This window comes from Lonchura striata, chromosome 2, assembly GCF_046129695.1.
Source record: "Lonchura striata isolate bLonStr1 chromosome 2, bLonStr1.mat, whole genome shotgun sequence".
Classification (NCBI taxonomy): Eukaryota; Metazoa; Chordata; class Aves; order Passeriformes; family Estrildidae; genus Lonchura; species Lonchura striata.
The window spans coordinates 53,341,751-53,367,011 of NC_134604.1; the positions used below are offsets into that span (position 1 = coordinate 53,341,751).

At 35.1% G+C, this 25,261-nt stretch overlaps 1 protein-coding gene across 7 annotated transcripts in view; it reads left to right on the top strand.

The window, feature by feature from the left end:
• The window catches only part of PCDH9 (protocadherin 9), a 672,821-nt gene that overhangs the window by 280,113 nt on the left and 367,447 nt on the right, over positions 1 to 25,261 (top strand). For 5 of the 7 annotated variants that reach the window (XM_031504809.2, XM_031504807.2, XM_077781369.1 and 2 more), the window contains one exon: positions 13,384 to 13,449. The exons of the other annotated variants lie outside the window; for them this stretch is intronic. In XM_031504809.2, the coding sequence (XP_031360669.1) occupies positions 13,384 to 13,449 (66 nt within the window). The remainder of the gene's footprint in view (positions 1 to 13,383; positions 13,450 to 25,261) is intronic. 7 annotated transcript variants of the gene reach the window in all.

The following is a 25,261-nucleotide window of genomic DNA, read 5'->3' on the forward strand; positions in this document are numbered from 1 at the left end:
TTTGCACTGTACTTTTTGTAATTTCTTTCCTATTAATGTGAAATTAGAAGTCATCTGGGAGATCTGAAAAGCAAGCAGTTGTAGTTTATATGAGCACTTTGTTTTGGCTTTCTTCTTTAAATGCACTATAGGTACCTGTTATAGGCTCTATTGTTGTAGATGTCTGATATACCTTTTCTTTAATGTCTCCAAAGGGAACAGTAAAGTGACAGATACTTTGGCAGATGCTTCTGACCAAATGCTCTGGTTCTCTAGCTGTTTGATCTTTTAAAGGACTTGTTTCCCTAAGTTTTAAAAAGTCAAGATCCTTCTCAGTGTGCCCCTTATGGAATGATAGTCTAGCTTCCAATACCATAAATCATAAGATCATTGTTCCAGATAGCGAAAAAGTATTGGTGTTAGCTGACTGTATAATAAAGCTAGTTCTAATGGGAATTCATGTTCATCTCATGCTTTTCCAGTTCAGGAGAAGAATATGGAATGAGATAACAGCTCCTGTCATATAAAATTCTAGTTTTTTCTTTGATCTATCAGCACCAATTTTGACCACACTACAGCCAAAAAAGCAGCTCATGCTCTTTTGCCTGCCTCCAGCTGTCTGTTCTTGCCACCTCTCTTGTGTCAACACTAGTGATTCTTCTGTTCTTCTGGGAAAAATAATAATCTGGGGAGGCAGGTCTAGGTTTTAGTCAGTTGAAGGAACTGACATAACTGGCGAGCTCCATGAGTTTAGTATTGACATAGGTTTTGCCCAGCAAAAGAGAAGAAAGTGAGGGCTGCAAAGCATGAGATTGTGTAAATGTTGATGCAAATTTACAGAAATAAAAAATTACCATGAAAAGGTTTGATTGGGATTTGTGAACATTTACTAAACTTTGGAGTTTAGCAAATGGCAGCTGCTTAATTCTGTTGGCATAAGCCCTTTTATCCTACTCTGTTATTTGCATTTTAAGTTTTATTGATATCTCAATATTTCTATCAGAACAAGTGAGTTAGATAGCCAAGTTTGTTTTTCTTTATATGTATATCTATGCTGATGCAATTCTTGATTCCTTTGTATGTAGGACTTTGCAAAGGAAAACTAAGACTTTGCTTTAGGTCTCAGTGTGCTGAAGTTCATTTTTTTTTCTGGTGAAGCCAACAGAAGGAAGAATGCAAATTCTTTCTACGACTTTTGATGCCTTAGGGTGGTACAGTTTGTTTTCAGAGAAGCCTGGTTGTCATGGGAGACACAGTGGGAAGTGTAGTGTTTTTAGCTAAGGACATTTGGTAGCATCTTCTGTTGAACTCTGTAACAGTGAAAATATCACTCTATGGACAGAATATGAAATAAATATGTTGCTGCTGTTTGTGTCAAAATCATGGGTGGTTTCTTTTTGTTTTGTGGTTTGTTTATTTTTTTAGTGGATTTTGGGGTTTTGTTGGTTATTTTTTTTATTTGGTTTGGTTTTTTTCTGTTTTTTTTTTTTTTGGGTTTCTCTTATTGGATACTTTAAGAGTAATAATACTGAAGATTTCAAAATATGTGTGGTTTGAATCATTAGGTACTAGTTTTTATTAAAGAGAGAATTAGAAAACAACAAATTAAAAACACTTTCTAAGGCTTCACGGTTGCCTCTATAGAACAGTTCAGCCTTAGCTAATTTCTTTTTATTCATATGATCACTTTTATCTGTTGTTTAAAGCATTACCCTGCATAAATATGAAATAATAAGAACAGTTGTGGATTTCTAAATAGCTGTCAGGCTGATTCTCAAATCATCAGAAGCTGGGAGAAAGCTTCAGGGATGCTTGCTTATCTCTTGCTTTTTCTAGAAACAGCATGAATTGTTTGTTGTAAATCTTGGTTTAGAGTTTGTTTTCTGAAATAAAGGACTGCCTATTCTTTTTTATTATTTTTTCTCTCTAGAAGAATGACCAGTCCTGTACAGAGTATGCACACAGAAAGTTACACAGTGTTGCTGTGCTGGCTTGAAAAAAACACACTAGAAAATTTTGTAAGTGAGAGGTTCTCCCTCTTTAGTACCCCATCTTCACAAAGGAATTTAACATCTCAGGCAATTAAATGCTGAACTTTAGTACAAATTTTCAATTAGTTTGTTTTCAGCTATTGAGATTTTACTCCAATCCTCAATCAAGTGTAGGCCAGGAATTTAGTTTTTTCCTCCTGCTTATCCAGATACAAATAAATAAGTAAAATATGTATATAAAAGAGAGGGAACATAGGATAAACTAATGTGATGACCCATTCAAATAAAAGCTGTGTATAGAATAAAAAGGATTTTTGTTACAGTTGGTGTTTAGAATTTTTTTGGCAAGTAAAAACAATTAGTTGATGGATCCATATAAGAAATTGAAGAACTTTGTAGACTACTCCTGCAGTAAATGGTTATTAGTAAAACATACCAGACAAAAGTTTGGCCATAAAAAAAAATTAATTTATACATTTCCCTTCTCTGTATTTAACTTTTTACAATGGTTTTCACAGATTCCTTTATGCTTCATAAAATTATTTTCTTTTGGCACTAAACTGCCCATTTGTACTTAGAGGGCTTTTAAAATTATTTTATCTTCCTAAATTCAGAATTAATAATATTCTGTGTAATTAAATATTGGAAATGCATCATAACACTAACTGATGTCTACTTTTGCAAAATCAGAGAGAAGTAATTATCATAGTAAAATGGATCCTAAAATCATTGATATGATAATATCTTCTTAGGATAGTATTGAATTTTATGACAATAATTAAAAATCTGGATTTTAGAGTTAAAAACTTCAAATATGTTGCTGTGTTATCAGCAGGTTATGAGAGGATTCTGTATAATCTTGGGGAATATTAGATTAATAGGACACTGAATGTCAATGCAATATAGAACTTGCACAACTGGTGGTTTTTAAAGTTAATATAGACTAATCAAGTGAATTATTTTTGTCAATAGCTGAGGAATAATGAAGAAGCTCATCTTGGCTACTTAAACTGATATGGAGCTATTGAACTGTATCTTCCTTGTCAGTCCTGGTTGCGTATGAGTGTTCAAGGTACAGCTAGGGAAAGGAGGATTTATACGTCGTTTCTCTGTATCTGCATGTCAGCTGCCATAGAACTGAATGATGTAATAAATCTCTAATCTTCACATCCAAAGCAATCCTTAGATGGTGGCAATCTTGAAAGATTCTTTCCTCTTCTCTTAAGCAGTATCTCACAAAAGGAGGAATGACTTCATGATGATCCCCTAGTTAAAGAATAAAAATTGTTGCTTATTTTAGCATAATACTGCAAATTGTTAAACATCATCCACTTCAAATATAAAAGTGTTAAGTGAAATCAAAACAGGAGAAGCAGCTGTAAAATTCTGACTCAGCCGTAGAAGTGAAGAGGTGATTAGTCCAAGCATGTTAAATTCTTTTTATTTGAGGGTCAAAGGAAAGATTCTGTTTAGGCTGACTTAGGCATCTTTTCTTGGTTTCACAAGCCAGGCAAAATTTAAAAATCAGAAGAGGTGGATTTTGTTCCTCAAGATTATGGTTTCAGTAAAATGATTGTGAAGGTATGGATAAGTGGAGGCATCATTGATGATATTTAATACAATCATGTAACATAACTTTCCTTCAGATAAACTGTGAGTATACCTATGAAAGTAAATTTCCATCAATAGCCATAGATACGATTGTGTTTTTTCATAGAAAATCCCAGAAACCACAACAACTAGCCAACATTCTCCTCAAAAAAAGCCAACCAAATAACCAGTCAAATTAAAATCAAATCTACATTTCCATTGTATCTTTGTTTGCAGTAAACTTTAAAAATTTAGATGGAAATATTCCATGAAAGATATTGACTGTAAACATAGAAACTTTTGAAGAACACTGAGTTAAAATACTTCCGTTAATGAGTTAAAACACTGTTTTGGGAAAAAAAAAAAAAAAAAGGAAGAAAGAAAAAAGAGATTAGAGAAAAATCTGTTTTCCATCTCTGAATAATTTAACCTGACAAAACTGACTTTTCTCTGGGCTCATATGTATCTTATCATAGTAATAAGGATACCTGTTGACATTCTGAATATCTTATTAGGCAAACAGTTCCATACAAAATGGAAAGAATCAAATCAGCCAACCATCTGACAATATGGAAAATATCTTTGAACAATGATGATAGAATCCTTGCTGAACCTTGTGACAGCAAAAAGATAGATGCCTATGATGGGCTCCATCTATAGCAAAAGTAGTGACATCAGTATAATACCTAGATCATATATAGTGCTGAGTTACAGACTCTGTTTTTACCTTTGCCAGTTATGTAGCATTTGACTGTGGGTAATTAGGTACCCTTAAATTATGGTAGAACTTTCAGCAAAACCACTTTATTTTAATTTTTGGCTTAGGTTTGAGAGTGGGTTTTTTTGGGATTTTATTTATTTGTTTTTTTTTTTTTTTTTTTTTTGTTTGGTTTGGTTTTTTTTTTTGTTAGTTTGTTTTGTTTTGTTTTGTTTTTGGTTTTGTTTGCTTGTTTTTTTGTTTTCTGCTCTTTTTTTGGCTGATGCATGAGAAAATTTTTTAATTGCTCCAGGAAGGTGTGGGAGGATGGATTGTGAGAGAATAGAGATAGTGCTGAAGGCAATCTCACCCCTGAGGAGTTGCAGCTGTGTTAATTATGAAAAAGTAGGAGCAGCCTTGCCTTAATTGGTCACAGCTATGTCCAATAAGGATGGGTGTTATAAAAGAGTGGGTTAGCTGGTTGAGCAGAAGAGTCAGTGTTGTGAGGAGCTGCACATGAGAGCTCACAGAGCAAAGGTATGTAAGTTTTACAGTATGATAATAAACTGGTGGTGGCAGTCAATTTCCATCCACCGCTGACTGGTGCCAAGCGCTGATACCAGTGATTGGTGGCCTGTACAGGGATGCATCCTGACAGAAAGGTGTCTAGTTTAGGACAACAACCAAGTTCCGATGGGCTTCAGAGACTCTGGCTCAGACCTAAGATATCTACTCTGCATATCTGTTAATCTACACTGTTTTCTTTCCAACAGTTCCTGTTGAAATACTTTTAAAGTGGGGGTTTGTGCCATTCAAAGGGTTCACTCACTGCACTGCTAGACATCTTTTAAAGATTAAACTCATTTGGTGCTGTGTTACCTACAACCCTAACCCAGCCAGCAGTAAATACAGACTATTGAACATATGCTTTCCTGGCTAGCAGTCAAGACTTCTTTAGCAGAGATTCTTTTATGCATACCCTCCCTTTTGAGCTAATGGAATAGTGACAACATGTTTCCTAAGGAAAACCTGTGTATGAGAAAATTGCTTAGACATGCATAATCTTTTTTTCAAGAAGCTGTCAAGGATTTGTATTGATGCTTGATGGTATGTTATTAGCATGGTTACAAAAATAATCTAAAGGTAGTAGAGCAGAGCTGTTTATACTATTTGTGGTAATATTGCTATTACTAATTACATTATATTGTAATACTCACTGATATAAATCAACTGCTGGTAATGAAAGGATTAGTGTGGGATGGTATAACAAGCCAAGATTTTAGACCTTTGAGTTCAGTTTGGCATTATCTTGTGGAAAAATGTTTTTCATCGTGTTTAATGTGAATAAAACATTTTTGCTGTGCAAATTGCTGTAATGACAGCATTATTTTATTAACTTCTGTTTTCAGTTTAGGTCTGGCTTTTGTAGAATCAGAAAAATTTTGAAGTGCTTGTAGATTATCTGTTTTATTTAAAATGGTAAGTCATGTTTATAAAGAAGCGCAAAACGGAAGGAGTAATTTATTTTTACTCTATATGAAGGTAATAGATGACAAATAAGATAGCTTAGGGTATGAGTGAGCCTTCAACTCATTAGTCAAGCAAATCTGTTAATTGTATTATTATACGTATAATGGGTTAAACCTCAGCACAACCCCTTCCTCTCCCTCCAGTACTAACTTCAGTGTAAGAACTGGGATAAAATCTGTGTCATTCAGATAAAGAGAAAACTGAGATTAGACTTTATAAAAACAAGGTATATGAAGAAATGAATGGGAATGTATGTAACAATATAGATTCTTTATTTAAATCTTGACAAACTTTATTTTTACACTTTTTGAGAGGGAAAGATACTAACGGTGGGCTCAGTCAGTGGTATCCTAGGCATTGTAATCAGGGTAGCTTCTGAAGTTTCAAGCATTGCTTTGTTTCTTTGATTTCCTGGTGGTCTTTATTAGGACTACTTTATTACTATCCGTTATAGTGATAAAAATAAACTGATCGTATTAATCCCCTTCTGATTACCTTATTTCAGTTGTCAGAAGTTCATACTTCTTTTGAGTGGCAGCAGTAATTACCTGTATTCTACTTCCTCAGTGAGAGGGCTGCTGCTCCCTTCCTCATAGAAGAGAATTGATGTGTTGCCTGTGCAAATCTTTACCAGAAAATGTCAATGTATGTGTTTATTCCCAGCATGGATTTGAGTTTATGGACTTCATAGGATTGGAGTCAAAGCATTAAATTACAAGAAGAAAACCTAGTATATTGAAATATAGTGCCAATTTCAAAGTTGAATCACATCCACTTTTGAGATTTCAGTAGAATGTGGGTTTTCTTGACTAAGAGTCTTTCCACCATATTAGAGTCCTCTTCTGAGATGTAAAAGGTTCTCATTTGCTTCATAATTGACTGCCTCTGAGAAAAAATGAGGAAGGGGGATTTCTCCTTTTAGAAAGAGATGAAAGATTCTCATATTATTTTTTTTCTTGGGTTTTTTTTGTTTGTTTTTGGTTTTAGTATACTGTCACTTAGTATTTAGAAATGTCTGGAGGGTACAAAAATTGTATTTTTCTTTTTTCCCATCACATATAATTTGCTAACTTAATGCTGAAACTTCTGAACCTATCTGTTCCCTGAATGTTGCTGTGGGTGTTCATTCAACTGACCTTACTGCACTTCTACCTGAAGGAAGTTTCACAGCCATGAGAGATGATACATAGGCCCTTATCATCCACTTTTTTCCAAAATGTATCCACAGAATAGGTGCAGTGCAAAGAGCCAATCACTGTTGGTCAGGTAGTGGTTTGGATCTTCGATTTTTTTGACCTTAGAGTTACCAGTAAGTAGGTTACTTGTGTTTCTTCATTGATAAATCACATCTATGTTGAGCTAAATTTAAACCACCAACTTATTTAATGTAGGGGTAATTCACATAAGCCTAAATAGTGGTGATCTGTTTCTCAGGAACCACACATTATTCTTTGTCTTACATACTTTACCTATCCTTTGCCCTTGAGATAAGGGTGGAAGACTTCACAGATGATAATTTTGGCAACACTGGAGAAGCAAACAGCCACAATAATTTGATATTTGTGGGATGATTATATTATCTTTTATGGCTGAAACCAGTTGTAAACTTTCATCATTAACAGTCCAGATCCACTTGAGCAATAAAGATTTGTACTGTACTAGAAATACCGAGCGGTATTTAGTTATTAATTGGATTATGTTGTCCTTATGCATGGATTGCATCTAGATGTCTGTTCAAAAGAAAAGACTTCTGCAGAAATTATATATTCAGTACCTTACATGTGATAAAGTTTTACGTCTGTCAAGTGGTCTCACATCAGGAGATCAGCATTAATTAGACGTTACATAGACAGTAAGTAGCAGAGATATGAATTGACTGTAAAATATGAAAGGTGAACTTGATCTTATGTTTGCACTGTCTTTGCAGTGTTAATTTCTCCTTACATCTAATTTGAACCATTACTAGTTAACTATCAGACTTAATTTTATAAAGGAACCTGGGATAAAGGCAGGGGATATAGATCTGTGAGGTGGTCAAGAGATGTGGTTCTTATGAGTTAAGTTTTTGATAGTGTAGGTTATTGCAAATACAGAAATGTGTGGGGGAATGCACATACTTTGGGAATTAAAACTGAATTATGAAACCTCTTTTTGCTTTCTTCTGATGAGGTAGAATTCCTGTCATCTCCAAAACATTTGTGTTGCTAGATTTTCTGTGTTCTGTATTCATTGCTAACATCACTATAGGTAGTTTCTAGACTGGGGTTTAAAAGGAGAAAGGCAGTGAAAAATATACTTCAGTTCTTTCTCTGAAAAAATGTTCATTTATCTTTCTAAAAACATACTTAATTTCTCACACAGGAAAATAATTGCACATCTCGTGAACCTTTTAGTTCTAACACTGGCATATTCTTTAATTATTCTTCATTCTTTAAAAAAAAATTACAATTTGCCTTCTAAGGTTTTACTTCATCCTTTAGGAAATTACTGCTCCTGTGTAGGTTTTTTTGTTGGTTTCATTTTTGAAAATATGCAGAATTTCTTATCTTTGTAAATTATATAGCTGTTGCTTTTTCTATTTTTTTCCTCTTCCATGATGAGCAACCATCACCAGTAGATATAATTTATTTTTTCTGTGTATTTTCAAGTACTGTAAATTACAGCATTTAAATATAAAGACGAGCTGTAGGCAAAGGAATACTAAAGTAAATTTAAACCTGGCCAGCTTGCAAAGAACAGAACCCAGTGAATTAGTCTGGTGCTGCTTCTTCAACAGTGTTTACTGTGAAGGTTCTTTATGTGTGTGCAGTAATAAAAGTGCAAATCATTTTATCATCCTTAGAAAATTTCTCTTCTTTTTGTCATCTGCTGGATTTTTTATTTATTATAATTAAAATATCAGAAGTTCATTATGTTTAAATTTCTCATAAATTAAGGCAATGTTACAGAATCTTCACAGATATTACAGCATCCTCACAGGAAGATGTAATTTTTTGTAAGAATCCATACAGAATTTTATCATTCCTGGACTGTATGCTTGTGCAGTACAGTCACTCTCAGGCTCTCTAAATGAACAATTAAAAGCCATGGTGTCTTGACAGTTTTCCCATTTATATACACATTACTGTGCTGTTGAAAAGAAAAAAAAACAACAAAGGAGATTATCCTTGCTAAGACCTATTAATGATCAGCCATAAATGAGTGTCATATTTTTTCTTAGGACAATGTTACACTGTAATCTGTCAAATGACATGGTACTATCTTTTTGTTTTTATGCAGGAGCCTCCTATTCTATTTCAGTGGGAGAAAACAGAGGGGTGGGATATTGATGCTACTGTATTAAAGCAATCATAGCAGTAAATACTTTAGAATACAGCATTTTTTGCTAGATTTTTTTGCAAAAACAAAGTCTGTGAAATGAAGTGGTTTATTGAGGCATACAAGTAAAGATTTGACTTTATTCCTCTTAGGCATATCAGATATTTGTTGCAGGTCATGTGAGCCTCAATAGGAGAAACAGGCATTGAACTATAGTCTCTAAACTCCAGTTTTGCTGGGGTGAGACACAAGACTGTTCAGAATCCCATTATTTGTTTTGGTGAGGTTTGATTATAAAGTTTGTGTATGTGCATTTCAGATGTGTAATTCTGACAGCTTGAGTTCCAAAGGCAATTGTGTAATTTAGACAGCTTAACTTCCTCAGGCACTGTCGCAGCATCTGTCAGAGCTGTTGAAAGAGGCCAAAATTAAGTACTAGGTGTCCAGGTAATCAAGATTCTTCAAAACTGGGGTTTTACTTGTGAAATTGAGCTAATTTTTGAGGATAACAAAGAGGATATCAAAGAAAGCAGGCTTTCTTCCTGAGGCAAGGTTATGATTTCTAGTGTCTGTATGTTTTAATATATGATCCTCGTGGAAAAGGAGAGAAAAAAGCCCAAGAAGTTTGATTAATGGAAGTAGCTTAGAAAGGGCTAAGTATGAGGACTGATCTTAGAGCTCTTAGGCTGGAAAAAACGTCCCATTAATTTTAGTGGGAGTTTTGACTGCACAAGGACTTTCAAGATCAAGTGCTTTCTTGTTCATTAAAGGATAGAAGGTAATTAGAAATAAAGCACAGAAAAGATTTTATATAGTACTGCTTTTGTCAGCTGAAAAAATCCATATTATTGTAGGAGTTTTAGGCTAATCTTCTCTTTCCCTTTCTTGCATAAAATGATGACACAGTAGGTTGTTTTCATTACTCTTAGAGGTTACTCTGCTTCTATCTGTTCATTTTATTGGGAAAAAGCAATTGGCAAGTTTTTTTTTTTTTGTTGTATTCCTTGCTGTTGGATTGCAATCTTATCTTTGATGCTGACTTTGTCATTTCCTTCTTCCATCCAAACTGTTTAGCTCAAGGTATTCCCATAACATTTTTGTTTGTAAATGTGGGATGATAAATGAAATAAAAAGCAAGTGTGCATTTTGGTTGAAAGATTTTGCTGATCTCAGCTCATGAAATAGAGAAACAGAAAGAAAAAGATAAAATTGTACTAAGGTTTACAGAGACAAATCGTGCACGTTTTATAATACCTTAAATTATGTTGACTTTTGAACACCTTTTAGTGATGCCTTAGGTTTTAGCTTTTATATTTTTCAGATTCTGTACTGCTTTAGTGTGTAGTTCTGAGCTTCATAATAGGGGATGGTAAGCTCTCTTCATAGAGTAGGTAGACAAAACAATTCCTTTCCCAGCTTGGGACCAAGGATAAATGGTTCAAATCTCAGGCCCAAGAGCATAAACCATGTGGACTGAAGAGAGAAAAGCATAAAGAATGGGACTTCATAACCTAAAGCTACAATTGGACAATTAACTCCAATTGCAAATGGACCAGAACTTGTAAAAGTGAGACCTTGTGACCAATCATCCATTTTGTGACCGTTTTGGGTTCATCTTGGGTGTAGCCCTGACTGGGCTCTTGCACTGCCCAAGGTGTATCCATTGAGGCCTTCTAATAAATAGCTATTTTATTCTTTAATTCCATCTAGCCTCCGTCAGCCTTCACAAGGCATCATTAGGGAAGCCATATATTTTTAAGGCCTTGTGAACCCAACCCTATATTTTAAATGTATGTCAGTCATGAACCATTGCAGGAGTCGTGAATTTAGATAATCAGCTGATAGGAGTATTTTCTACACTGACCTCAGGGACAAGGGACTCATCTCCAGTTAGAACTTCATTTTTTGTCATACTTAAAAAAAAAAGAGTAAAATAAATCTTATTTTTACAACTATTTTTTCCTCTCCTCTATATCAAAACCTTTTTTTTTTTTATGCAGCCTCAAGCTGTAATTTGTTTGTTTGAAGAGTATGGTCTAAGTTGAATTGTGATTTGAATTGACACTGGAAGACTGAGAGCAGGGGATTGCTTTCTGTACACCTTTCTACAAGGTGTTGGTGCACACAGGGAAGTTGTAAAAAAGGATGGGGGTAGTATGAATCTGTTGCTTCCCTGGTTCTCTCTTCTGTCCCTGTAATATGTAATGATCTTTACCATTCCTGAAAGCATGGGAAAGTGAGAGAGATATATTTCACTTCTGATGTAGCTGTAGCATGCTTTTTTGTAGGAAAAAGGCATTGTGTTTTATGATGCCATGAATTTGTCTTTTCAGTCTGAAAATTGTTATGTGAATGAGATTTTATTCCTGCTCATTTCTATTTTATTTTCATGGTCTCTCTAAGCTTTCAACTACCTAAGGGGGTAGGAGAAACATTCATTATTTGTGATAGAAATTTGTCTTGTAATTGCTTTCCAATTATTTTCAGGAAACTACATATTATTTCTGCAAAGGTGACATTTCTGTAAAGGTGATTTTCTAACAAGTAGGGAGGTATTGGGTAATATGGAGTATATTTTCAAAAAATCATAATTTTGATAAAAGTGGATAAAACTGGTCAATATGCATTCTAAGAGAGAGCTTGGACAACAGGGGCCCCTTCTTTGCCTTTTAACCAGTTTATTTCTATTGTTATTGGGTGAATTTCTCTTCATTTGTACTCATGTAAATGAGGAAAACAGCCTATGTAAAACATCACAGAAGGTACAGGCAGATTTTAGAATGAGGCATTCCCAGTGTCTTTACCGTATTGTTAAACTCTCCCTATTAATCCCCATGGATTTCATAAGTGCTTTTTCATGCAGAGTGTAAGACTAAGTAACATTTCTGCTTGTGTAAGACCAAATAACATCTCTGGTTGTGTAGAGCATTTTAGTTTTTGGTTTTGTGGTTTTTTTGTTTTTTTTTTCCCAGCTAAAATTTTAAATGACAAAAAGGGACTTCCTGAATTTAGTTGGAAATGTGACTTCAGATATGAGAGGAGAATACTTTTGGTAGATAAAATCCTTAAGATGACTTTCTGTTTTCAAGGGGATTTCTTGAAAAAGCTTTTAGAACTGTGATACAATTCTCCAAGAACACAGAACTTTTGTGAGATATTCAAGGTACCTGTTGGGAGTACTTTGGAAGAGACATGTGTTTTCCATTGCAAGTAAAAGTACTATTTGATGTAAAGTGTTCTGAGGATTTTGCTCACTATAGAGTGGTAAAGGAATGGATAAACCATTCTATACAGAATACTAATTTTTTTTCTGAATATGGGGCACAGAGTGCTTGTTTGCAATTTGGGCATATTACTCTACAGAGAAAGGATTTGAAATTGTCCGACTTTCTGAAAACATTACTCTTAATGTAATGTTCTCCCTCTGGGAAGCTTTCTTTTCTCAAATAAAATAGAACAGTGCAAAGGCCTGGTGTTGTGTTGGTTGCTGACTTTGTCTGTCCTTCCAAATGTATGTATTGTTTTGGCCTAGATGGTTCAGAACTATCTCAGTAGTTTTCTAAGGGTTAAATAAGAACATCAGCTTCTCTCAGAATAAGCAGATTTGAAGGTTCTGCAAACTTAGTAACCTACTGAACTTTCCCTCCACTCTTCTCTTACAGTCCTATACACACAGTCTTTATGACTCTAGTCCTTGGAGATGTGATATTTTGGGGTGTGTGAGTATTATACTCGGGAGGGAACCTGAAGTAGTACATAGTGCTATTTATATTCAGCAGTTAGTAACAGAGCATGAACATCCATTAATGCTCCTACATTAAACACAGCTTTAACTGCAGTTTCAAAGATCTGCTGGTTTTGCTTTTTCAAATCTCAAGGCTGATTAATAATATCTTAATAAAAAGCTTAATAGTGCATTAAACTAAAAAAGGAGGAAAGTTTCTTATCATGAGACATTTTGGTAGTTCACTAAACAGAACAATAAAAATGCATCTGAAAATCTGTTGCTGGACTACAACAAAATGTTCAACATTCAGATTTCAGAAACCACGTTGATGTTTGATGTAGCATTTTAAATGTTGCCACCCATATGTTTGGTCATACAAGGCTATGAAGTTTGTGAACCCACATAAAAAGGTATTTATCTGTCTTCAGTAGAAATTTACTCACATTTTGCTTTCTACAGTACCAATATTGGGCCATTTGGGGAGGTGGGTGATCTGAAGATCTCTAGTAAGAATGACACGTCTTTTTTATTTAAATATTATTGCTTTTTAGGCACTGAATTTTGGAGATATGCCGAAGTACTTGTGGGAGATTTGGGTACCTGACAAACCATGGGTGGTAAGATATCAGATCCACTGCAATAAATAAAATAAGCATCTAATTTTAAGATAGGTGTTTTTGGGCCCTGCTGTCACTGAATTCAATGGACTGAACTCCTGCCGGGCTCATAAGAAGTGCAGTACTACAAATGTATGCAAATATGTTTCCATTCTTTTTGATATTGTCACACTGGTGCAAAGTTGAAGTAAAGCCTGAGTGAACTAAAACAGTGTGGTAGCATCTGACAGGGGAAGAAAGATTTTTTTTTTTTTTTTTTCCCCCCCCCCCACTGAAGTTTATAACAAGGCCCTTTCTCTTATCTTTACTCAGACAAGTGAGTGGTTAGATACTGCCTCCCAGAGAAATTAATGGCTCACAGGTGGACCTACTGAACAGTACCCTTCTCCAGGCATCCTCTTGAAAGTCTTGTTTAACACTTCCTTCTGTACTCCAACCCAGTAAGCCAGGGAAAGTAACAATCTCCTTTTGAGCACCATGTGGATTTCTCAGAAAATGAGTCTGGCAGATGCTGTCTCTCCTCCACCATCAGAGTCAGGAAGAGTCAGGAATCAGAAGAACCAGAGTTCAGTGCTTTTATTTCTAAAGCCCTCCATTAAAGAAGAGCCATAGTCTGTTCAGATATGTACTTTTTTTTTTTTTTTTTTTTTTTTTTTTTTTTTTTTTCAGAAATGCAGTCAAATCTGTCAGTTTCCACACTGGATTTTTGTGTGAAGTGAAGGACTGTAGAATCTGTCCAGTATATGTATTTTTTAGGAGAGTCTCTTCAAAACTAATGCCAGAAAACTCCATGTAGAAGCTCAGAATTTTCTAGTGTTTTAAAGGTTGAAAGCAATAAATGCAGTTTAAATTTAGCTGCATCCTATTTATGTTTAATTACATTTTAACTATTTAAATGATACATTTACAGTACGATGTTATTTCCTTTGTAATATACGCCCTGTTCCCCAAAACTACACACTTTTTGTCACTTCCTTTAAGCTGCATCAGAAGAAAATTTCCTGGAAACTGGAGTTTCCTGTATCAGATTACAAATGTAAAACTACATTTTCTAACTACCTATGGGTAGTTACTAGTCCTATATTAGGATATATCCTACTATTAGTCTTAATAGTAGAATATGTTAGCTTCAGTGTAGGCATGTCAGAGTTAAGGGGCTTGCTTTATTACTTTTAATGTAAAATATTCTGAGTAAACTTTGTTCAATCTCTGTTAGTGTAGTATAAAATTGATCTAGATTAAAACCTCCTAGATATGTCTCCTTTCTAATTATAGAGAATGCAGTGGTTATAAATTAATTGATTACCGCAAGAATTTTGAAGGAAATTTTCAGTAAAAGAAAAGGCATTACACACAGCTGAAGCTAAGTAATTTAAAGTGAAAGCAGTAATAAATGGTATTCACAGTTGAGCTAGATGATCATTGTAAGTTCTTTCCAATTGAAATATTTTATTCCATTCTATTTAGTGCCCAACACTAGAAATCTATGTGATTATAGCTGTTTATAAATTCTTTTTACAGCAATAAATAATGGTTGGACCAAACTGAGGCAGACTCAGGCAATGGAACAACATGTAAGACTAAACATGCATATATGTCTTTAGGTCGGCTTTGGTATATCTCCTTTTGTATTGATCCTGAGTGCAGTGTTTTAGCAGAAACTGTCAAGCCTAATATTTTTTTCATTGTATATTTAAAATAAAGAGTTGTACTATACTGATTTAGTTAAATCTAAGGGCAATATGTATATGTAATGCTTCACGATCAAGTCAATTTTTGAGGGAAAGTATGTTATTCTATACATCATACTGTAGAAACTATTATCTTAAAAACTACAGGTATTGGGGAAGTGTATTTCAGGAAGGTAGATGTTAATTATCAGAAAGCAAGTACTAAAGTAATGAAACAGGAAGAAAGTTCTAAGCTTTCAAGCTAATTTCTGGAACATTTTATGTAACTCTCAGCCTTTCTCTAAGAATTATCTCTGCCAGATAATTTTTCTTCAGCTAGGTTCAATACTTCAAGAGGTTTAAAAAATGAGAGAAACATTTATTTCCCATTCTTGTTCTAGGTTTTCAAAAATTGAGAAAATTATTCTCTTTACCAGCAGATACTGGACATGGAAAGCCTTTGGTTTTTTGGTTTTTTTTCTTTGATAGTTGACAACAATAGCCTATCTAATCAGTTTAATTAAGGCTTCCTTTCTATGCCTTTGAATGTTAGGCTTTGAAAAATTCCTCCAAGCTGTTACTTACTTATGTAAAGTACTTTAGGTGTTCTTTTAGATTTTTATCATTTTAATATTGATAGATGCTCAGTCTGAAAAGTATTTAAGTAATGTTGATGATCTCTAGAGTGAATGAGGACTGCACATTTTGCAATGCATTATTGAGTATGAATAAAGTTGTCTTGTATTCTTGTTTTTTTAAAAAAAATGGCTGAATTACCTATGAGTGCTTTGCACATCTAAATAGCAGCCTCTTTCAAAAGGATTCTTGGCAAAACAAATATCCATTAACATTGTATCTAATAGAATAAAAAAAGAGCCTTAAAAGTTTCAGACCTAATGGATTTTCTATTTCTTGAACTTCAATTTAAGTTATTTCAGCCTTTAATATTTGTGGTAGATGGTCCTAAATACTAGATACTGAAGCTTTTAGGTAAGTGTCTCATGCAGGAGTGCAGACAGAACAATTTTGTGGGGGAACTGGGCTGGGGTGGGATGGACGCTGGAAATTAAGCACAGCACTCAGTGATTAATAATCCAAAATATATTAGGTTACCTAATATATTTTGGCTGTGGGAGAGATGAGAACACATGGATAGTACTTTGTCTTTTAATCACCCTATTCTACAACAGAGACACATCCCCCTGCTGCCCCACCAGACACACCAGTTCAAGCTGCTTTTTCTTCAGCCCCATTCAGACCAGCATGCAGGGCTACAGGACATGCACTCCAACTGCAAATCCTGGCTGTCAACTGGATTCTTATGTGTGTGGTTCAGGCTTAGTCTTTTGTGGGATGCTGGATGCTCATGGATGTGCTCATTCATGAGGAGCTATTGTCCAAATGTCAGTAGATTTATAAATAATACTGTTTGTGTAAGCCACTATAAACCAAGCCAGCGAGCCTGTGGCCTCATTGTCATGTGGCTTCAGGCCAATGTCCTTGATATCATCCATATGTAAGGCCAACTAGCAGTTGTCGCGGAGGTTATTATCATTCTGTTCTCCCAGCTCAAATCTGTTACAAAGTGTGAAGTCAGCAACAATTATGTAACAGAGTTCGGCTAGTGCAGCTTTGTCTTGTGTCTCACACTAGGTTAATTTTGTTATTTGCAGATGGGCAGTTGTAGTCATGGTTCCATTTATCTAAGCTGTGCTTTTGGGTAGATTCTTATCTTGTGTCATGGGATCAAAACAATCCCTTCTAGGAATATAATGGTACTTTGGCACTGACAACGTTAACATCTGTTCCTTGGGTGTGGAAATGCTGCTTCCCACACCAACACATTAATGCACAAATCTGGGAGTGTGCTTGTATAGGAGGGAGGAAAAAAAATCAGAAGCAGAAGGAAGGTTTGTGGAGGATATATTATAAGCATTAATCTTGTGACTGAGCTTGACCTAAATTAACAGACTCTTTCTTTGAGAGAGGAAGGAGATGCTAGGAAATGGGCTAAGGTTAGAACAAAGAATCCAAGACTATTCAAATTTCTTACATAATTATGTACTGCATAAATTACTTGATTTCCAAACAGTAGAATGTGGAGGAATACCTTTTTTACTGTCAAAAGAAAAAAAAAAATAAAGAAAATAAAAAGCCCCTCTTAACTCTTTCTCTGCTGCTCAAGCTAGATGATAACTATTTGGGTCAGGATTCTGAGAAATTGAATGTTCTCTACATTTTAAATTCTAGAATCTGTGTATACAGATGTTATTAATCTCATCAGAAGTTTTCACAGATTTTATTTTGTTCTGATCAGAACTCTGTCTATTAACTGGTAAAGGAAGTACCTTAAATTGTGTATAATTCAGGAATGTTGGACAAAAAGTGATCTTTTTTGTAATTAGATTTTAGTATGTCTTTTACAAAGTAAGCTACTTTGCTGTTTAGAACTGTCATTAAAATTGCTTGGGAAACAGTGCTTTCAAATGAATCTAAATAGATGCTGGTCAATGAGGCACTGTTCTTCTGTCTCAAATGTGAAGTGAAACTGAATTTATCAGGTTTATATAAGGATAAATATCTACGTATATATCTTGACTTCGCTTCTTTCCCTAATTGGTAACATGCAATGTACAATTCTTATTTTTGATTCACCCCTTTGGTGTCTGCATCTCCCCTTAGGGATCCAAGCTGTTTTCCTCTCCTGCTGTAATTGAAATCAAACTTGTTGCAGTCTATAATTGATAGTGAATCTAACAATCTAATGCTTTATATGAGACAGATGCACAGCAGAAGCACATGAAGCAGCATATGGAAAAGCAAGTGCCCTACTGTGGTGAAGATAGATCCATTCTTATTTTGTTAAACAATATCCCAATACTTTGATCAACTAGGTGCCTACATTTTAGTAAGTTAAGAGACATGTAGAACATTTGGAGTACATGTGCTGTATTAATAGAAACAGACCACATCTTTCAGTCCTCATGAAGAGCTGTACTTCCAGACTCTCATATACTTGCTTTGACTGCTCTTTTCTCTTGAGATGTTAAAGAAAAATATTCTAGTTTCTGTCTCACTGTTGTTATGACAGGTCTAATGGCTCATAAGGGAATGTAAATCTAGGTGTTCTCTCTCTTGTTTTGGCATCTAATGCAAATCATAATTTTGTATAAGGAAGGCTTTTTTTTTTTCTCTCTGGTTGAGGACATTTGCTAAGAATCTGTCATTGGAAGCAGGATGCTGCTGTCATCAATATGTAGCATATTTTTGTATTTCTTTATCTCTTTTGTCCATGCTTCCATTCTTAGTGAATAAAATAATAAGGTATTTGTAAGTATTATCCTATATCTCCCTTTCTCTCTCTTGCTCTTATATAAGGGAAAAGAGAGCCAGTCATGAATGTTATATTAAGTAAAACCTTAATATTTAAAAATATGTGGGGTTTCCTCTTTTTTTTCTTTTCCTACTCTGTTGGGGATCTGCTCTAGTTTCTACACTTGGGAGGATTATGTAGTTTTAATAGCATTAGTCTATGTATCTTTTTGTGTTACAACATACTGTAGCTAAATATAGAACTAAAAAGGAATTGTAGGTTAGTAATAACTGTTTGCTCATGGATTTCTTGAGATATTTTGAAGCATATTTTCTTAGCAGAAATTATATAATAGTTGCCTTTGTGGATTTCTTCATATCTGGTTTTGAAAGGAGCCTCATATGTTCCTTCCAGTGCTACTGATAACAAGCTGTTATCAGCACATCTGAGTCAAGCAGACTAAAGCTATGAGCTGTTGCACCCATAACTAAAATTGAAGACCTAGCTTAAGTCAAAAATCACACTTATTCTGTGATGCTTCTGACCCTAAAGATGGTGTCCTGTGTAAAGTTTAGCAGGATTTTTCCTGGGATTGCAAAATTCCTTTAGGTATAGCTAAATAAATATTAGCTTTCTGATGAATGCTTATAAAGAGATTTGGAGGAAAGCTAGTTATTCTGTAACTCCTCAGATAATACCTGGGTTCTCAGGGATCTAAGAAAAAATAGAAGAGGAATTAACTTCTTTACTCTGTTCACAATCACAGTGGAGATTATTCTCATTAAATATTTATCCATCATGGAGGAGGAAGAGAGTTGAGTAATCAAACAGTTGGTGTTAATTTAAATGTCAAACCACAATTAAAAAAAAAATTCTTGCAATCAAATTTTATTGTGTTTTCCCAATCTGTGCTCTGAAAATATCCTTCACTCAAGGATTTCCACTCTGAGGGAAGAGAGGAGAGTCCAATATCAATTTGACTCAAATTTCCTTAATTTTTCCATCTTTTTGAAAGTTCCATTAACTTTTTGTGCTCAGTAATCCCTTCATAAGGTTAACTTGAGATGGTTAGTTATTTCTTGCAAATAGATTTTCCTACAGCTTGATCAGTCACTATCCTGAAAGAATTCTGTTTTCCATTGCTGCACTGGAGGTACCTGTTGAAAATTTATCCAGCTTATCAAGCTTTCTCTGAATAGGACTGCAGACTTCCAGCATGCAGAGCATTTTCCACTTGGTGTCATATGCAAACTTGCAGAGGATGCCTTCTGCCTTATGATCCAGTTTATTAATCAAAGTGTCAGCTGCGAAGGCATCATTAGCCCCATTAACCATCCCTATAAACAAAATGCTATTGGAACCATTTGAACCTGGAAGTCCAAGCAATTTTTCCAGGCACCTGGTAGTCCACCCACTCAAAACATATTTTCACCAGTTTATTAGTGTGGATTAAATAAAATATTTTTAAAGAAACATAATGAGGATCAAGAAGTCCCTTTTTCACCAAGGCAATGACCTCACCACAGAAGACAGTCAAGCTGGACAAGCATGATTTGCCTTTGGTAAATGCATGTAGGATCTCCTACTCTGTGTGTCTGGGTGTAGTTTCCAGGAGGTTTTTTTTTTTTTTTTTTTTGAATAGTGAGCCTAGGATTACTGACCTGCTATTTCTCCAATAATCGTCCTCCTGTTTATTCAAAAGTTGGCAAGTATTCCTGTCATCAGAAACCTTCCCTAATGACCCAGACATTTTTAAGACCATGAACAGTGGCTGATGTCCCATACACTTAATTGCTCTGTGCCCCAGTCTTCTAATGGGAATAATTCTTGGGTCTCCCAGACCCTGGCACAGGCTTAGAGGAGCTGGGAAGTTTGACACAGTCAGTACCTCTGAAGTCATCTATTACCTCAGTTTTTCCATGTTCTTTGCCACAAGATTGCCTACAGCTTGAGTGATGGCCCCACATTTCCCTTTGTTTTCCTTTTGCTGATAACATAACTTCCTTTTTATGCATTGTAGTACTCAGTAGTATGACCTCTAAGGCAGTATTGACTTTTGTAGTTCAGCTGAGCACAGTCAGGATTTCCCTGTTATCCATGCTGACCTTATGCTGTGCATCTTAGAGTTCCTGGGCCTCACACTGGACTTTTCCTGTGCTTTGAAAAAGTTTTAGCTGATGATAAGTCAGCTCTCCTGAGCCTCTTTACCCTCCAGGGCAGTACCATTAGACACCACCAAGCAGATCCTTAGCAAGTTTAAATCTACTTTTCTAAAGTCTAGATTTGTAATTCTGTTTTCTTGGTAATAGTTTACACTCTGTGTCTTCTGGTCAGTTTATCAGACACCAGTACACTTCTTTTAAATAAAGCCAATTCTTGAGAGTAACCAGATGTCTCTTCAAATTTTAGTGCTCCACCATTTTGCCCTTTCAGAAGCGGTTGGGAATTTTTTATCTCCTCTGAGAGCCACCCTTGTGATTGTGAGGCTTCCCCAAGTTTTACTAAGGAGGTTTCATTTCCTGTTCTTGATCAATCTGTCTTTAGCAGACACTCATCACTGCACAGCCTGATCTGTCGGCTCTGCCAGTTATTCATGTGCTCCAGTGCAAATCTCCATGAATTCAAACTGTCCATGTCTGTAGCGTGCAACCTCTCCTCCTCACGTGTCCTGTGGAGCCTGTATGGACTCCTTGGGATTGTTTTCAACTCCACATGTGTTTGTGTACAGGAAGCTGAGGTGAGCCTCGGAGCTGTGCTGTATTAACAGAGCATGATCCCTGTGTGTTATGCTTGTGTATGACATGTTTTCACTTTCTACTGTTCTTCCTCTAAGTCTCAGATCACTTGCTCACCATCTATAGATGTTTTAAATGCTTTTCACTAGATTAGCAAGCTTCTCTCCAATCCTTTTTTAGAGACTTTGATTAAATATATCATGACATAGAAATATTTGGCATATATATTTAACATATGCATACAGGATATATATGCACATATTTAGTGTCTATCCATCTTTAAATACTGTATGAAAGTTCATGAAGAGAACAGAAACTATGCATATTGTTCTGCATTTGTGCACAGCAGGAGAAAGAAGAGAATGTAAGAAACTTCCTGAAGTACTGAATAATTATCTTTTTGATTTGGTGTACTGCCTTCAGCTTTTTATCTCCTACATGACTTACTGGCAGTATTATCTTTCAATCTGATTTTTCAAATGGTACAATGTGTTTTTGGTTTTTTGAACATCATTGAATGAGAGACAGAAAACAGTCATACATATGCTTGGCCAATTTGATGGTGATGATTTATTCTTCTTTGTAGAGAAAGTGTTGAAATGTTTTGGAAAGGCTGGCCCTGTATAGGGACTCCAAATACAGTAGTTAAACAGATTCAATGTTCATATTCTTTTCTTCTAGAACCATAATTATATATATATATTAAAAAATCATCATGTAGTATTCTAAACACATTTGACATGTAGTACTAAATTCTGCCATTAAAAAAGACATCTTTGCATATTCCCACAGATTTATTTTCTTCAAAAGCTATTTTTCTTGATGAAAAATATAACTTTTATGTATTTTAATATTTTAAAGAAGATTTATCTATTATATTACTAACATGTCTATCTTTTCTGGTAAGTGAGATGCAACAGAGGTTCTCTAAGTGGGTATTTTTGATAGCATGTTGGTATGAGAAGTCTCTTGGACATTCCTGGGTTTATACAACTCTTTATGCTATACTGTTTTCTTAAACCAATACTTATCATTGTAGGTGGGAGATGAGGAAGTATTAATGAGAGCAGTTCTTCACAAGATTTCTTCACTTGTCCCATGCTTAATAAAATAAAATTACTTTCCATGCTGAAGGAATTTTTTTTCTGTTGCATTTTTCCTTGGAGGAGGAGAGAATTAAAAAGAACATTATGTTCCAGAACTCAAAGATTTTATGACCTAGTGTTAAATGTAAAGGTGAAGTAGGATAAAAATAGTCTACAAATGTGATTCATTATAATAACAATTTTAATCTTTTAGTAGTGGGGAAGGAGTGAGGAAGATTTCCTTTGATTGAAGAGTATGTGTTAGCAGAAATTTTTTTCTGTTAACATTCACCTGTGATGTTGTTTCTTAAATTCTCCTAAATATTGACTGTACTACAGACCATGCAACCTGCTTTATAGTGCATTAAATGTTAGCACACCCTATGATTAGGCAATGGATTGAAGCATTAGCATTTCACTGCCTGAAACCAAAGTTTGAATACCTACATTGTGGATACTTAATTTTGAGTGTCTGAGCCTAGAGCTGCAACACAGCCTTCAAGTGCATAGTGGTTTTGTTTAGTTTGGGGTTTTTTTATGCTGTTTGTTTTGGCTTATTGGTTCTTTGTTTTCATTGGGTTCTTTTTGGTGTGGTTTGGGTGTTTAGTTGCTGTTGGTTTTTTTCCAAATCATATCCAAGAATTTGTTAAAGAAGCTTGGGAAAGCTTCACAGATGCTCAAGTGGTGTAAGGATGCCTATAGTTTTTGCACAACTTTTTTGTTCCATGTGACATCAGATTGTCCTCAGCAAGACCTGTAAAAAAAAGCCCACATGGTTGTCACTGAGGGTAGAATTCTGTATGTTTTCAAATGTGTTATTTGAATAGGAATTGAAATATCCTGAATAAAATTAAATAGGAATTGAAATAGAAAGTGAATAGGACATGAAATATCAGTATAGACTAGCAGGAGTATTTTGTGAGGATAAACAGAGGTGATACAGAAAATGTAATTCAGCACCATCTTTGTCAATTATTAAAGTAGCACAGATAAGGATAATTTTATCCTGATTAAACTCAGCAGACATTTGCCATTGACCTTCATAGTTCTGTGTTTTACCTAGTCTGTGGCTAAATTGGAAGTTGGCCAAGTAGGTGCCAATGATTATTCTCATCAGTACAAATGTAGTCCGTTCTGGGTAAAACCTTTGTTGCTCTTCCTGTCACCATAAGACCTTTTAAAAGTTTTCCTCATTTGTGATTATTCACCTGATTTGAGCAGAGAGGGATAAAACATTTGTAGTGAATTTAGTAGCCTCTGAGGACTGAAAATATGAAAAAGGTTTCTTTTTTTTTTTAATGCTATATGTATCAGATTAATTGTTTCTAGTTTAGGATTAATGAGGCTTCGTGGATAGGGATAAAGTGGATAAGCAGTCACTGATCTTTGTAGGAAAGAAATAGAAAGTATTTTATTCTGAAATGTTTCAACATTGCTGAGTCTTTGAAATCAATTTTCTGGGTTTAATACAGTGTGTTTTGAGCTGTCATATTTCTAATATATTGCAGCACTGTAAACCCTCACATCCTGGACCTTTCTTTAGAGGATTGGGTATATATGCCTGGGTACGCGAATGTGGCAATCAGGAAATAGCACAAAGTGAAATGGCTGTTACTGCATGTTTTTCAGCTTTGCAATGTATTGCAGATCACAGGGATTTATTACAAGAGAGAGTTGTTGATTTAGATTTTTTATTGTTTTTGTTTGTTTTTTCTTTATTTTCTACTTAGACGATCTTTACTGTGCTTTATTTTTCACTACAGCCTTCCATTGTCAAGAGCAATGCATCCACTAATAACTGCCCCTCCCTCACTAAATAATTCCTTAACATATAGCAAAATAAATTATTACTTTTTTTTTCATACTCTCTCCATTTCTCCTCTTCCCAAAATGCAGCTGGGCCTCTACAAACTTCTGTTAGGTTCAGAATCAGAGGCTTTAGCAAGATAAAAGCTTCCAAGTAATTTGTACACATTTCAATTAATAGAAACTTCCCTTACACTCAGTTTTTAATTTGGTGTTTTAGATGAAATTCTATTTGGGAAAATCAATGAGAAGTTAAGCAAAGCCTGGGCAGCTGCAGTGGTTAGAAGTCGACAGCTTTGATTGCATGCCAAACTGACATCTAGGTCTAGTTTTTCTGTTTTACTTATTCCTCGTTCTTCAACCTTTTGCCATATCACATGGCACTATCCTATCAAGCTTTGATACTGGTAGGGGAGAATTTTTGTGCTGAACAGAGCATTGCTTGTTACCTTATACTGAAATTTTACAGTGACAGAAATATCAAACGAAAGAAAATATACAGCAGAAATAGATTTTGAACACAATTTCTGACAGTGTTCCAGCTGCTATGCCTGTTGCTCTGATGCCCTTCACTGCTGATGATTTTAAACCAGGCTATTGATTAAATCATAGCATTGGTTGAAGGTAAAAGGCCAAAGAAGAATTTATACAACACAAAAGGATACATACAGAAATTTATTATTCATACTCACTGCATACAAAATTAATGTGGGTCAGTTCATGTTTTCCACAAAAATTTCTTTACCCTTTTTGTGTTTTGAAACATTCAAAATATTCTTGATGAACTAATATGGCTATTGAACAGAATGATAGCAATAAAATTAGGACAGATAAAATAACATGATAAGAATTTCCTTCACCCATCTTAGAAATGGATTTAAACACATAAATATACATTTAAATGTATATATAGACTTTATATAAGCATATAAAACACAAAAACTGCTTAGGAACACATTGAATATAGGTAGCTTTCAGTGAAGCTGCAGAAGGAGCTACAGACCGAGGTCTGGGTTGAGAGCCCAAGGCAAGAGGCCTTGAATTACCCACCCTTTGTTGAAAGGGCACAGGGGCATGTGGAGACAGGTGACCGGACACTCAGTGACACAGCAGGAACCAAAGAATCCAGAGTTTGTCAAGCTTGATCAGTGAGGGGATAAAAGACCAGCAATTCTTTTGTTCAGGGCCCCTCCTGGGAGGCAC